Source organism: Lutra lutra, chromosome 15 (genome assembly GCF_902655055.1).
Source record: "Lutra lutra chromosome 15, mLutLut1.2, whole genome shotgun sequence".
Taxonomy (NCBI): domain Eukaryota; kingdom Metazoa; phylum Chordata; class Mammalia; order Carnivora; family Mustelidae; genus Lutra; species Lutra lutra.
In genome coordinates this window covers 42,634,772-42,648,084 of record NC_062292.1, presented here as the reverse complement: position 1 = coordinate 42,648,084, position 13,313 = coordinate 42,634,772, and the positions used below count along the sequence as shown (strand labels likewise).

General features: G+C 52.9%; 1 protein-coding gene across 1 annotated transcript; it reads left to right on the top strand.

Moving 5' to 3' along the window:
* The first annotated feature begins 2,707 nt into the window (after window positions 1-2,707).
* FMOD (fibromodulin) lies at window positions 2,708-13,045 on the top strand. The gene is made up of 3 exons (XM_047705572.1): window positions 2,708-2,881; window positions 5,632-6,619; window positions 11,246-13,045. Exons 2-3 carry the CDS (start codon window positions 5,641-5,643, stop codon window positions 11,395-11,397), a joined length of 1,131 nt encoding a protein of 376 aa, XP_047561528.1. The 5' UTR covers window positions 2,708-2,881; window positions 5,632-5,640; the 3' UTR covers window positions 11,398-13,045.
* Window positions 13,046-13,313: the final 268 nt, after the last annotated feature.

The following is a 13,313-nucleotide window of genomic DNA, read 5'->3' as shown; positions in this document are numbered from 1 at the left end:
GGATCCAGGCGAATAGAGCAGCAGTGGTCAAAATGGAGATTAGAGCCCATCGACAGTGGAATTTTTGAACCGTGGGTGGCCCGCCTGGAACATACTTCCTGACCTGGTCCCAGTCATCCTCTCTTCTTTCTTCCTCCCAATCCTACCTCGGAACAGGATCGATAATGAAAGATCTGGTACAGATCTCACCACTTTAGAAATGGTCAACAAAACACATGGGGATACTGCCTTTTTGGTGGAGCCTGCTTGGGAAGGATCCCAGTCAACGTTTGGTCCCCAGGCTCCCCTGACTTTCGCTGCTAATAAATGCAGCATTGTTCAGCATGCTGCAGTTAAAAAATAAATAAAATCTGTACCCAATGGGCAGATGTGCGTGGCTATCTAGGCCCATCCAAGAAGTATCTCTTGGGCCCTGTTACCAAAACCAGTGTCTTCTGTTGAAAAGTGACTGCTTTCTGGATTCAGAATAATAAGAAGGTTGTCTGTGCATTATTGATAACCATCTTCACATTAAGGTCACTCTGTCTCATTCATGGAATCAGAGTTTGCTGCAAAGTCTCCTGCTTTATTTTGAGCAAGCGTTGTATTAGAACCTTCTATATGTCCCCAATACTTAAGACCAAACCAGGCACAGAGTAGAGGTTCATATTTATTAAACTGAAATGAAATATGTCTGGACTTGGAAAGAGAAGCCCTGTACTCCAGCCCCCTCTCACTCTACCTTCTCCATCCTCAGATTCCAGCAGATTGGACCCCTCTAATTAGTCGGGCTCCGTATGAACTGAGTCCAACCGTGACAGCAAGGTACTCATCGCCCCTTCCACCACATCAGTCCTCTGGCCTTTGGTTGTAGGAAAGTCTGTGGGCTTTGGAATCATGCAGATCAATGTTCAAATCCTTGTTTTACCACTTTCTAGCTAGTCACACCGTTTCCCTGTACCTCTATCTCCAACACAAAATACCTCCAGTGTTCATTGAGATAACATCAGTAGACCACTTGGTTTATAGTAGGTGGTCAGCAAATACCCATTCATTATGTTTAATCTTTAAAAAAAAAAAAAAACTCTTCATGGGGCGCCTGGGTGGCTCAGTCCTTAAGCATCTGTCTCTGGCTCAGGTCATGATCCCAGAGTCCTGGGATCGAGCCCCACATTGGACTCCCAGCTTGGTAGGTAAGGAGCCTGCTTCTCCTCCCACTCCCCCTGCTTGTGTTCCCTCTCACTGTCTCTCTCTCTCTCTCTCTCTCTGTGTGTGTGTGTCAAGTAAATAAATAAAAATCTTTAAAGAAAATAAAATTTTTAAAAATTTTTTAAAAATTGAAAAACTCTTCATAAGCCCTGAGGAGAGTAGGTTCCTGACAAGGACCTTTCTGACGGCCTACACCGTTTAGACCAATTGGAACAACCAAAAGTTGCACCTTCCTCGACACCTCTAATGTCTTCAGATTCGAATCTGAGGCTTTCTCAATTGGTATTTCTTAAAAAACAAGGAGTGCTTCAAACTTGATCCTTTGTGCCCCATTGGTGTCCCCATCTACTACAGGAAATAGAATGGTGGTTTAAAAAATTAAAAATAGGGGTGCCTGGGTGGCTCAATCAGTTAAGCCACTGTCTTCAGCTCATGTCATGATCCCAGGGTCCTGGGATCGAGTCCCGCATTGGGCTCCTTGCTTGGCAGGGAGCCTGCTTCTCTCTCCGCTTCTGCCTACCACTCTGCCCCCTTGTGCGCTCTCACTCTCTTGCGCGCGCTCTCTCTCTCTCACTGACAAAGAAATAAATAAATAAAATCTTTTTTAAAAAATTAAAAATAGAATTCCCATATGTTCCAACAATTCCATTTCTGAGCGTATATCCAATTAATTAAGAGCAGGGGCTCCAAAAGGTATTTGTGCACTCACGTTCATAGGGGTGTTATTTACGAGAGCCAAGAGGCTAAGGCAACCCAAATGTCCATCAGTGGATGAACAGATAAACAAAACGTGGTCTACACATATAAGAGAATGTTGTAGGAAGGGGATTCTGCCGCATACTAGGACGGATGAATTTTAAGAACATGATGCTAAGTGAAATAGGCCAGTCACAGAAAGACAAGTGCTGTACCATTCTGTTTATGGGAGTTTTCCAGAGCAGTCAAGTTCATGGAGACTGAAAGTTGAATGGTTGCCAGGGGATTAAATGAAAGTGTGTGATGCAGGCGCACGGTAAGTGATCCATGAAGGTGAGCTCCCCTTCTTTTCCATTAATTTCAAAGGAGGAGAGAAACCCTGCAGCCCGGGCAAGTCTACACGGGTAAGGGATAGAACTGGAGCCCGAGCCGGCTGTCCTGTGTCATGCCTGCTCGTGCACTGGTCTAACCACCTGCACAGAGGGGAGGCAAGGAGGCCAAGTGGTCTTGGCCCTCTGGGGTGACACATGGGTTGCTGAAACAGTTAAGGTGGCCTCTTCCCCAATCCTGGCCCTCCCGAGTCCTGCATCTGCCCTTGTGGGTTTAATGAGAAAGCCAGACACTTGGTAAGAGACTGTACAAATACCTTCCAGGGCGCCACTAACTCACTCAGCAGAAAGAGACCCGGAGCTGCCAATGCTTTAGGGAAGATAAGTGAGTGAAAAGAAGGTGGTTTTTCTAACGTCAGGCGGACGGAAGGATTTTGCTTGGTTGAGTGTGAGCTCCGCCCCCGCAGCAGAGCCGAAAAAGCCAGGATCCGGGCCTCCTCAGTCCCTCTCTTCACAATATTTGATTAGGAATTTGGGGGCGGGACCCTGGCCTGGCACAAACCCGCACACTCTCAGTAGACACTCTGTCTCTCTCTCTCTCACACGTTCTCCAACCCAAGGAGGCCAGACAGAGGGACGTGGTCACTCTCTGAAAGGTTCAGCTGGCGGTAAGTTTAGTCATTTTACTTCAGTTTTTGTCCCTTGTAGTTCCATAACGGGAGGAAAGGGAAGGGCCGGGGCTTAGGGAGAAAGGCTCAGAGGGAGGAGCCGTTCCTCTTTCTCCCATCCAGACCATGACCCCAGGATGCTGGAGAGGTGCAAAGGGGAGTAGAAGGAATGTGTTACCTCTGTCCTATGGTTCCTTTCTGGTTGTTGGGGAAAGGGGCTCCCCTTCTCAGGCATGAAAAAGGGGAAGACCAGGTATCTAGAGAAGCCAGCTCTGTCCCACTGGTACTCATAATCCCACCAGCCCAGCCCTGCCGTCTGACCTGTGGGCAGATGATGGTACCTGAGCGATATTACAAGGGAAGGATGTGGGGGGTGAGAGTGAGAGAGAGAGAGAGAGAAAGAGAGAGAGAGAGTGTGTGTGTGTGTGTGTGTTTTGCTGGGGTGAAGGAAAAGAATAAAGAGAAATGCTGAGACTCAACCATGTTCAGGGAGCCATGAAGGAGGGTCTAATCCAGCACAGGGGATGACTTCCAGTCTGACCTCTTCAACCCTGATAGGAGGGAAGGATCGTTCTCCAGAGTGGAGAAGGGAGAGGACAGCATTAGCTCCTGAGTCAGCTCCCTACAGCTCAGGGAGCACCAATCCCGGAAACTTTCCACCTCACGAAACTCTGAGCACAGGAAGGTCTCTGCCATTAGGGTGGGCAGGGGGGTTTCAGAGCAGATGACTGTGGGCCCACACTTCTGATGGAGCAGAAGAGAGAAGCAAGCCCCCCCACACAGCCCTCTCGGCCGTCATGGCTCCTGAGGAGAGGCCAAAGCGGGCAGGAGGCACGGCCCCCGGAAAGCTGGGTCTTGAAGAGGAAGGTGGCTCTCGTCTGCCAAGATGCCAGGTCTGGAAGGAGAAATGGAGACAGAGGCTCACTGTGCCAGCCTCCAGACAGCCACCTTGGTCCTGCAGCAGTCCAGGGCTGTGCATGGAAAAATGCACTGTTGGCAGTGGGCCGCTCCATCCGTCTTCTCTCCTGGCCGGAGCCAGGGCCCAGCCAGCATGCCCAGGCAGTGGGCAGTTGGGTTGGCTTCTCAGAAACACTGTGGGCTCTTTGTCTGAGGCCTGAGGCTGCTTGAGGACGAGCCAGGTGCCTCGGCCCTGCGGCCCAAAGGCTAATGGAATGAAGGAGGCCGACAGGACTTACTTTCAGGAAACAGAGAGGTCTGCGGCCTGGGAGGCAGGGTGGCAGAGGTGACTAGTTTGAGTGTCACAGTCAGAGTCTTTCCCATCATTGGATTTGATGTTGACTTTTAGATTCCTTTCTTTCCTCTGTCTCCAGTGGCCAACCCCAGGAGTCCCAACAGCAAGGTAAGGGATATATGTGACCCTTCCATGACCAGGAAAGGCTCTCAGGTTCCTCTGTCCAAGGGTGACACTCATACCTCTGGAAGGTTCCCATTGCTCCCAAGGGCTATCCAGTGCCTTGGCTATAGGTATTCAGAGTAGGTTGACCAGTAGGGTTCCTCATCTTCCATATCTTTGGCTTTCCTCCCAAATGTGGGCACCAAACCCACATTTCTCTCCATGCCTACCCTGTTCTTATCTCACTAGCATAGCAGCTCAAGGTGACAGGTTGCCAGGCACTGGGGGGCAAGAGGGCTGGTCATGGAGGCTGGTGATCCATATGTCATCACAGGTAGCCCAGGATGGGAGAGGGGATGCCAGACTCCCATTCCAAAGCACGTTCTCTTGGGTATACTCAAGTGTCTTCAATTCCTATTCCATTTTTCAGTGTTTTTCATTCATTTCTTTGGGGTCTGCGTGACTCTAGCATAATGTCCATGGGGGAGCAGAAGGGAGGCTAACAATTTACTAGATACCACGGAAGCCAAGTGCACTGACTCAGGCTCCCCAAACTCAGTACCCACCCTAGAAGACAACGCCACACCTGGTGCCAATGTCCTCATTCCGGTGGGGGGTACTGTCGCTGTTACATGAAGACCCTGGGCCCTCCAAGTGGCACGTATAGCCACAGACTGCCAACCAGAGAGTGCTCTCCCCCAGCAGACTGCTACCCACACTGACACTCTGGAAGGTAGCCCAAGACTTGCGGTGACTCCCGGCAGACCACACCCCTCCCCAAAGCCTAGAAACCAGAAACCCCCAGCCTGCCCAAGAGACCAAAAGATCTTCCAGGAGTAGTTCAGATCTTCCCATTTGAAATGTCAAGATGCTTCTGGAGGTTTCCCAGAGATAGGGAAAGGACTAGAGGGCTTTTTCTTTGGACTCTTGGAAAATCTTAGATTCCCAGGGAGTCCAAACTGAATGGGAATTCAAGTCTGAAGAGCACGCACCACCACCACTGCCCCCCACCAAAGATGAGTGCTGGGGCTTCCCAGCTCCCCCAACAGAACCTTCATGTTGCTAGAGGCTCTTAAGGACCTGCCCCTTGAAAAAAAAATGCACTGCACCCCGTTCAAGTTCCTTTTAATCTCAAAGGCTCTGCTTCTGTGACTCTGTGAGCAGGGCAAGATGTACCCAGCTCCCCGAGGGAGTCACGGACCACCTGGACCATGTGCTCAGAGCCGGCACTAGGAGGACGAGGCGTGCGGGAAGTGAGGGCAGGGCTCCCTGTCCCAGGAGCCTGCTGCAGAAGTTAGATGGGATTGCTCACAGCCCAAGGCTCGTCTCCCTGCTGCCCTGCCTCCCTGCTGTCTCACTCATGTTTGCCTGCTCTGCTCTCTCCCCCCTCTTGCAGAGAGACAAAATGCAGTGGGCCTCCCTCCTGCTGCTGGCCGGGCTCTGCTCCCTCTCCCAGGCCCAGTACGACGAAGACCCCCACTGGTGGTTCCACTACCTCCGCAGCCAGCAGTCCACCTACTACGACCCCTATGAGCCCTACCCGTACGAGCCCTATGAGCCCTACCCCTATGGGGTGGAGGAAGGCCCAGCCTATGCCTATGGCTCTCCGCCCCCTCCAGAGCCCCGTGACTGCCCCCAGGAGTGCGACTGCCCCCCGAACTTCCCCACGGCCATGTACTGTGACAACCGCAACCTCAAGTATCTGCCCTTTGTCCCTTCCCGCATGAAGTACGTCTACTTCCAGAACAACCAGATCTCGTCCATGCAGGAGGGCGTCTTCGACAACGCCACTGGGCTGCTCTGGATTGCTCTCCATGGCAACCAGATCACCAGCGATAAGGTGGGCAGGAAGGTCTTCTCCAAGCTGAGGCACCTGGAGAGGCTCTACCTGGACCACAACAACCTCACCCGGATGCCCGGCCCACTGCCTCGATCGCTGCGGGAGCTCCACCTCGACCACAACCAGATCTCGAGGGTCCCCAACAATGCTCTGGAGGGTCTGGAGAACCTCACGGCCTTGTATCTCCAGCACAACGAGATCCAGGAAGTGGGCAGCGCGATGAGGGGCCTCCGGTCCCTGATCTTGCTGGACCTGAGTTACAACAACCTGCGGAAGGTGCCTGACGGGTTGCCCATAGCCCTCGAGCAGCTCTACCTGGAGCACAACAACGTCTACTCCGTCCCCGACAGCTACTTCCGGGGGTCCCCCAAGCTGCTGTACGTGCGGCTGTCCCACAACAGTCTCACCAACAACGGCCTCGCCTCCAACACCTTCAACTCCAGCAGTCTCCTTGAGCTTGACCTCTCCTACAACCAGCTGCAGAAGATCCCCCCGGTCAACACCAACCTGGAGAATCTCTACCTCCAAGGCAATAGAATCAATGGTGAGACCCTGACAGAGGGGAGTGGGGAGTGTCTGTCTGTTTCATTCAAAAAAAACCCATTGTGAGTGCTAGCAACAGTGCGTAAGATACAGAAGTAGGGGGGCCAGAGAACACAAAGGAAGCCACCAGCAATCCACGCTCCACCCCTGTCCAAGAGGTCCAACATGGCACACCCTTAGACCAAACAGCAATGCTGGGAAAATTCTGGGGGGTGGGGGTTTTGGCTTGGAAGAAGATTTCCCAGAAAAGGTAAGCTTCGTTCTAAGTCTTGAGAGCTAAGTGAGAGCGGGCTGGAGGCAAGGGACAAGGCCATTCTGGGAAATGGGAATGTCACAGAGGAACTGATCATTTAATGGGTCACCTGCAGGGAACAGCCAGGAACTCTGTGTGTCTGAGAGGAGGGGTTCGGGTGTTGAGTAGCAAGGAGAGATGAGAACAGTTCCTAGAGAGGGAGATTTAAGCTGAATTTCCAGGTCCATCTTGGGAGGAAGGTGGGCTATTAAGAAGCTGTGGCTTTCCTTTTCATTCACTGACCCAGAAGAGGAGGAGCTCTGTTTCCACACGCTCTATCCCTGCCTCTACAGCCAGCCGTGTGTTTGGCTGTTTATTTGTTTTTTAAACATAGCAGCTGTTGGATAAGAATGTGCAGCCTCTCTAAGCTGAATGAGGCACTTATTCTGGTCCATTCTCCCTAGAGTACAAGGAGCCCCTGGTGGTGGGGCAGAGGTCCCCCTAGGGTGCCAGGGATTCTATCACCACAAAGCCCTGGGGCAGTTGGCAAAGACACAGGCCTCCCATCTTCCAGAATGCTTGAAGAAATCAAAAGTGCTTCCTCTGCCTCTTAGGACTGAAATACTCATTTTGGGTAGAATGATCTAGTTGCTTTTCAGCTCTGTGTCAGGATCTTGTGTTCAGAATGTGCTTACATTACCCCAGGGTCTCTGAGGTTGGAGTCCAGCTGAAAGGTACTGAGCCTTTCTCGGCCAGCCAAGTCCCCCTTTTCCTGGGAAAGGACTCACTACGGACCCCTGGGCAAAGGGCTTTGAAGCGGAGCCTGCTGTGGGCAAAGGGCTCCGTCAAAACACTGATGGGGACTGAGCCTTCATCCCCTCCTGACCCCTCTCTCTCTCCTGGTGCTCAGGGAACAGATCAATCATTCAGCAAGACAGAAACGGGCTGAACAGCCCATTCAGCTGTCTCAGAGGTCGACAGCAGGGCAGGCGAGGTATGGAGGTATCTGGTCCTCTGTTGGAAGTGCAAGACACCGTCATGGGCACCCAGACAGTTTTATATGTAAAGTCTCTCTTTTTTGGTGGGGAGGGGCAGGTCTTATTCCCAAGTGGGCCAGTGCTTTGGGATGTCTCTGAGATGTCACATGCTGGAAAGGGTTTGACATTTACTTGTGGCTGTCCATCATCCCACCCAGCAGTCACCTGTCACCCTACTCTGAATCCGGGAGGACTGTCACATCAGAAAGGTCACATTATGTGCTGTGTTTGACCCCAAAGATGTGCCAGCAAAGAGCAGCTGTCATGGGAGAGAACCCATTAGTTATTGCCCGATGATACACAGTCAGAGAAAGGTGGGGCGGGAAGGGCTCAGTCAGGGCACCCTGTCAGCGCCTGCCTCCACAAAGAGCTCATCTGCCACTCAGATGCAGGGGGGCCCGCCCCTTCGCAAAGCTCTGTGGAACATAAAACCACTTCAGTTAAGTGTCCCAAGGTCTTGCAAGAAAGTTCCCCATGAAGTCAAACAACCTAAAAACGTTCAGTGTCTCCCCCAAATCCCTGCTTGTGTCATTGAAGCCAGATCCCCTGATCTAGTTATCATTTAGTCTCTCTGCCAGTCTGATTTTGAGGCAAAATAATACCACTTCCTGGACTTAATTTGTCTTAAATTAGCAAATCAAAACACGGAAGGTGCTTGGTCCGGGGCCTGGTACCTAACTGAGGAGCCAGACTCAATAACCAGGACGAGCTTCTCCTCTCCTCGCCGCTTGGGAGTTGACAGGCATAGTCCTGTTTTGTTTGACTTCTTGCATTGTGAAGATGGGGACACTGAGAAGGAGCAGCCATCTCTCCAGGCCACCCAGGCTACGAAGGTAAAACCCTGAAGGCTGGCCTTCGACATCCAAGGACCTGGCACCAGGCTTCTCTGTCTGAGACCGTGAGGAATCTCTCTCTGATTCAGACCACCAGTCGGAAGGACAGTGCCCCAAGCTCAGCCCGCTCTCCTGAGATGTCCTCCCACAGCCAGTGGGGGCGCGGGGGAGAGGGAGGTGGGACTTAAGCAGTCCTCTGTGGGAGGAGCTAAACGGAGGGCAGGAACTAAAGGGTTTGCAGGGGAATCAAGCCAGTCCCCTGCCTCCCCCTTGCCTCTTCCATTAGCATCTCCCTCAGATTTTCCAGCTTGGCAATAGCAAGGGAACAGAGCTCGGAATGTTATTCAGTAGCTGTGGGATCCAAGGGAGCAGGGTGGGTACCCCAGGAGGAATTTGGAAAGACTTATGTCAGTATTTAATCTGGGCTGGAAAATGTCCTCCAGAGTCTCCAAGCAGAAGCCCCGTCCTCTTCATGAGCGTGGGGAGGGCAAACAGGGGCACAGTGCGCCGCTGTGTGGATGGAATCGGTACACGGGGTGTGTCTAGCAGCCCTTAAGTACCCCCCATATTTGTATATATGCACAAGGATCCAGGATTTAGCAGACGGCCTGAGGGCCCGAGGCGGGGGTAGAGAATCCATCTAGAGCAGTCCGGAGTAGGAAATGAGCTATAGGCTGACCCAGCTGACTTCTCCTCAGCCCTCCCCGCCGACCACCATCCTCTGGCTTAAGCTATGCGCCCAACCTCCCCACTCAGAGGCAACTTAATCTACCTCCTGAGATCAGAAAGTATCCAAAAGATCTCCATCTTGCCCACACCCCTCCCATCCCTACCCATTCCCCTCCTTATCGCCCCCCCACCCCGCCCTCCTCCCAGCCCCACCACTGAACGCTGCCCACAGACAGGCATTTCCCATCTCCTCCCCTCTTCCCAGTCCAGTGTCGCATTATTCGTCGGGGCTGGATTGTCTGTCTTACGTTTGCAATGCAAGTGCCTGGGCTTCAGTCTCCCCCCAATCTCCTCTTGGTCAGGTCTTCTTTTTTTTTTTTTTAAGATTTATTTATTTGACAGACAGAGATCACAAGTAGGCAGAGAGGCAGGCAGAGAGAGAGAGAGAGAGAGGAAGCAGGCTCCCCGCTGAGCAGAGAGCCCGACGCAGGACTTGATCCCAGGACACTGCGATCATAACCTGAGCTGAAGGCAGAGGCTTTAACCCACTGAGCCACCCAGGTGCCCCCTCTTGGTCAGTTCCTTAGAGAGACTGAAGACAATTGTTAGTGCTCATTGAAAAGCACTTTCCTTGCTAGCGAGCCTATTTAAGCTCCCCACACTGTCTTCTCCGCAACCTTCCCTTTCATGCCATGACCGCACCCTCCAGGAGGCCATCCCCCTCCCGCTCCTCCCATGCCTCCTGGCCACCCTGGCAAGAAGCAGAGGAATGCCTCTGGTGGAAGCAAAGGCAAGCTCTGGGGCTGCCCCATGTTAGAAACTGTGCTCGAGATGTAGCCCACCCACCCAGACACTAAGCTTCACCAGGAGCCCCTCTGGCAGGAGCCGGCTTCCAGGGGCCCTCAGGCACGGCACGGAAGCTAGCTTTTCCTGGTGATGTGTGCCGTCCCGGCTGGCACAGTAGCTGAGCTCTTGGTGCTTTCCCTTCAAGTTCCTAACCCAGAAGACTTGAGACAGATTTGGCCAATATGTCCAAGAGGCCAATTAGAGGGAAAAGGGAAGGGTTTATATTAAACCCAAACAGAACTATTATATCTATTAAGATTATGTGGGTTTTGGCAGGGGGGGTCTTTAAAAAAGGGGACTTCTTTTGAGATTTTAAAAAAAAGGAGAGTGAGCCATACCATATTAAACATAGGAGGCAAGGGAATTACTTACTTGACTTTTGAGGTCCACGATGGCTTCATTTGTCTACGAATTTCCACCTACTTGAACCTCAGGGCCTTGCTCAGTCCTTTGGCGGTACTGGGAATGGAGACATGCGTCCCCTCAAATCTCCTGCACGCGAGGACACTTGTCTCCCTGCCCAAGCTTTCTCTCTTTAATTTCCTGCCCCTTCTATCTGCGAAGTGTCAGGAAATATTCCGGATTTAGGTCCATCCATTTCCCCAGTCTTCCTTCCCAGAGCCATTCAGCAAAGTCCTTCAAAGCTGCTAAGGCTGGTCTTTGACTACCTTTTGCTTCCCCGTGCTGCCGCGCACATGGGGAAAGATCAGGTCCTGACGGGATGGACACTCAAGGACGTTCCAGGGTCTGCACAGTACCCGGGGGGAGCAGGGGCGGTGAGGAAGCTGATCCGCAGACGCGGGCGGAGACCCCACTCCCGCCCTGGTGCTGCCTCCTAGCGGTGCCAGTCGGTATGACTCCGATACCGAGGCCGCCGCCCCACCCAGCCAAGTCTCACTCCTGCCCTCCGAAGTGCTCAAGCCTCTTCGCAGTGGCTGAGCCGCCTCCCTGTGGATTCTCGGCCCTGATCCGCGCTTCTCCCACCCACCCCGCCCCTCTTGTCCCCACAGAGTTCTCCATCAGCAGCTTCTGCACCGTGGTGGACGTCATGAACTTCTCCAAGCTGCAGGTGCTTCGCCTGGACGGGAATGAGATCAAGCGCAGCGCGATGCCGGTGGACGCGCCCCTCTGCCTGCGCCTTGCCAGCCTCATCGAGATCTGAGGGGCCCTTGCACGGGGCACGGGGCCAGGGGGCCCCCCACGCCCCACTGCATTTGGCTTGATGGTTTGGTTTGGCTTTTGCTGGAAGGTCTGGGACAGACCAAGTGACAGAACTCCATGGGCTCCCTCTAGTCTTCTTCCCTGTAGGCGGGGTCAGGGGACAGGCAGCCTTTTCCTGAGGGACATGGCTGCAGCTCTCTTTCCAGGATAGACGTGGTAGCAGAGGAAGTCATCCCTGGAAGTCCCAACCCCAGACAGTTCTTCCCAACAATCTGGCGTCGTGAACTGTACAAGTCGCTTGGGCAACCGCGTGGAGCGTGCTTTCCCCGCGATACCTGGCCAGGTGGGGGGCGGGGGTGCGATTCCTCTGGGCTGCTTCTCAGTGCTCCTCGGAATATACCTCTTGCCCAGCTGCCTCCTCCTTCACCCTCCTCATCCACTCAGCCTCGCCCCCCACACACCCCTTCTGTGCCTTAGGCAGAAGCACGAGAGCCCGAAGCGCGTGGCCCTCAGCCCTGTGCCCTTGCAGAGAAGTCACACTAGTGTCTGGGGGGAGGGAAATCAGGAGTCACCTCTACACCTCCCAAAGCTCACTCCTTGAAAGCCACCAGCCAGGAGGGTACCAGCTTGATCACAATATTCAGGGACTGGTATGGGAGGAGACACCCAGCCTGAGGCTTTGATACACAGAGGGGCTATATTTTAGCAGCTGGGAAAGGAAAGGCCAGACCTTGCTTACATCAGCATCCCTAACAAGGCCAAACGTCCCTATTCAGCTGAATTGAGGAAGCAGCCCCCAAGGTCCACCTTGCCCCACACCCTCTGCTTGTTCCCAGCCGCTCCTTACTCGGGTCCTTATCCTCCGAGGCACGTGGTTCCCGAAGCATGAGAAAGGTAGTGTGTCCTCTTCTCTTATCCAGGCTGAAAGGTCTACATCCTGATGGGAGAAAAACAGACTCCAGCCAGCCCTGCACGTGCCCGGCTAGCCCAAAGGAGAGTGCTGTGGTCCAGCTGTGTTCATTGATTTGTCCTGAGGCCACAGTTCATAGTGAGAGCTCTGGCTGGAGATGATTGTTGGGTCTGGGAAGCCTGGGCCAGGCAGCCAGATCTGGCCCGTGCGGAGGATGACACCCTCTGCTCTCACATCTCTGAGCTACACCCTCATTACTGAAGATGCCTTTTGCTTTATAGCTTGGCTGGAAAGCAATTCCTTCTTCCCATGCCTGGAAGGTAATGTTGCCTGGGGCGTAAGCATCCCGCTTCTTCGGGCACCACTGGGATGGAGCCAGTTGGGCAGTCAGGGACGGGGACTCCCTGAGGACAGCTAGCCATAGCCTGGACCCTTGCCCAGATGCCATCAGATTCCTGATAACTGTGTATGCTTCGAAGCAGCTTCCCTGAGAAGTGGAGGGGAGGATCCCTGGACTATGTTCTTAGCTCCATCCAGACTCAAAAATCCACAAAAGCCAAACCAGCTCATTTCAACAAAGGAGCTCTGATGGGGGGGGGGGGGGGCAAGGCTGTCCCCGGCCCAGGCTCTTCAGAAAGCGTCTGCATGTGAATGCCATCATGCCTCTATAAAGGATCCTTATTACAGGAAGAGCATGAGTGGCGGCTAACCTGACCAATAAAGTTATTTTATGATTGCATCTGCAAGAGCGGAGTCTCAAACAAGGAAAGGGTTACTTTAAGGGAACCTAGTGGGTCCTATAGGTCTCGGACTGAAGAGCCCCTTTTCTCAACTTTTCTGCTTGTGCAGTGGTAGCTAGGGGGTTAAAAAAAAAAAGTCACCTGTCTAAAAGTTTAAGGTAGCAAACTTTGTGTTCCTAAAGTTCTTCCTGTAGTCTAACTTCCATCCCGCTAGCTGCACATTTCCTTCCATTTGGTCCCCCAGGAGATAAGGAACAACTGGGTTTT

Excerpts from the sequence above, each read along its gene's own strand:
- FMOD (XM_047705572.1), top strand. The coding sequence starts at position 5,641 with ATGCAGTGGGCCTCCCTCCTGCTGCTGGCCGGGCTCTGCTCCCTCTCC. Across the intron at positions 6,620-11,245 it reads CCAAGGCAATAGAATCAATG|AGTTCTCCATCAGCAGCTTC; the intron begins GTGAGACCCTGA and ends TTGTCCCCACAG.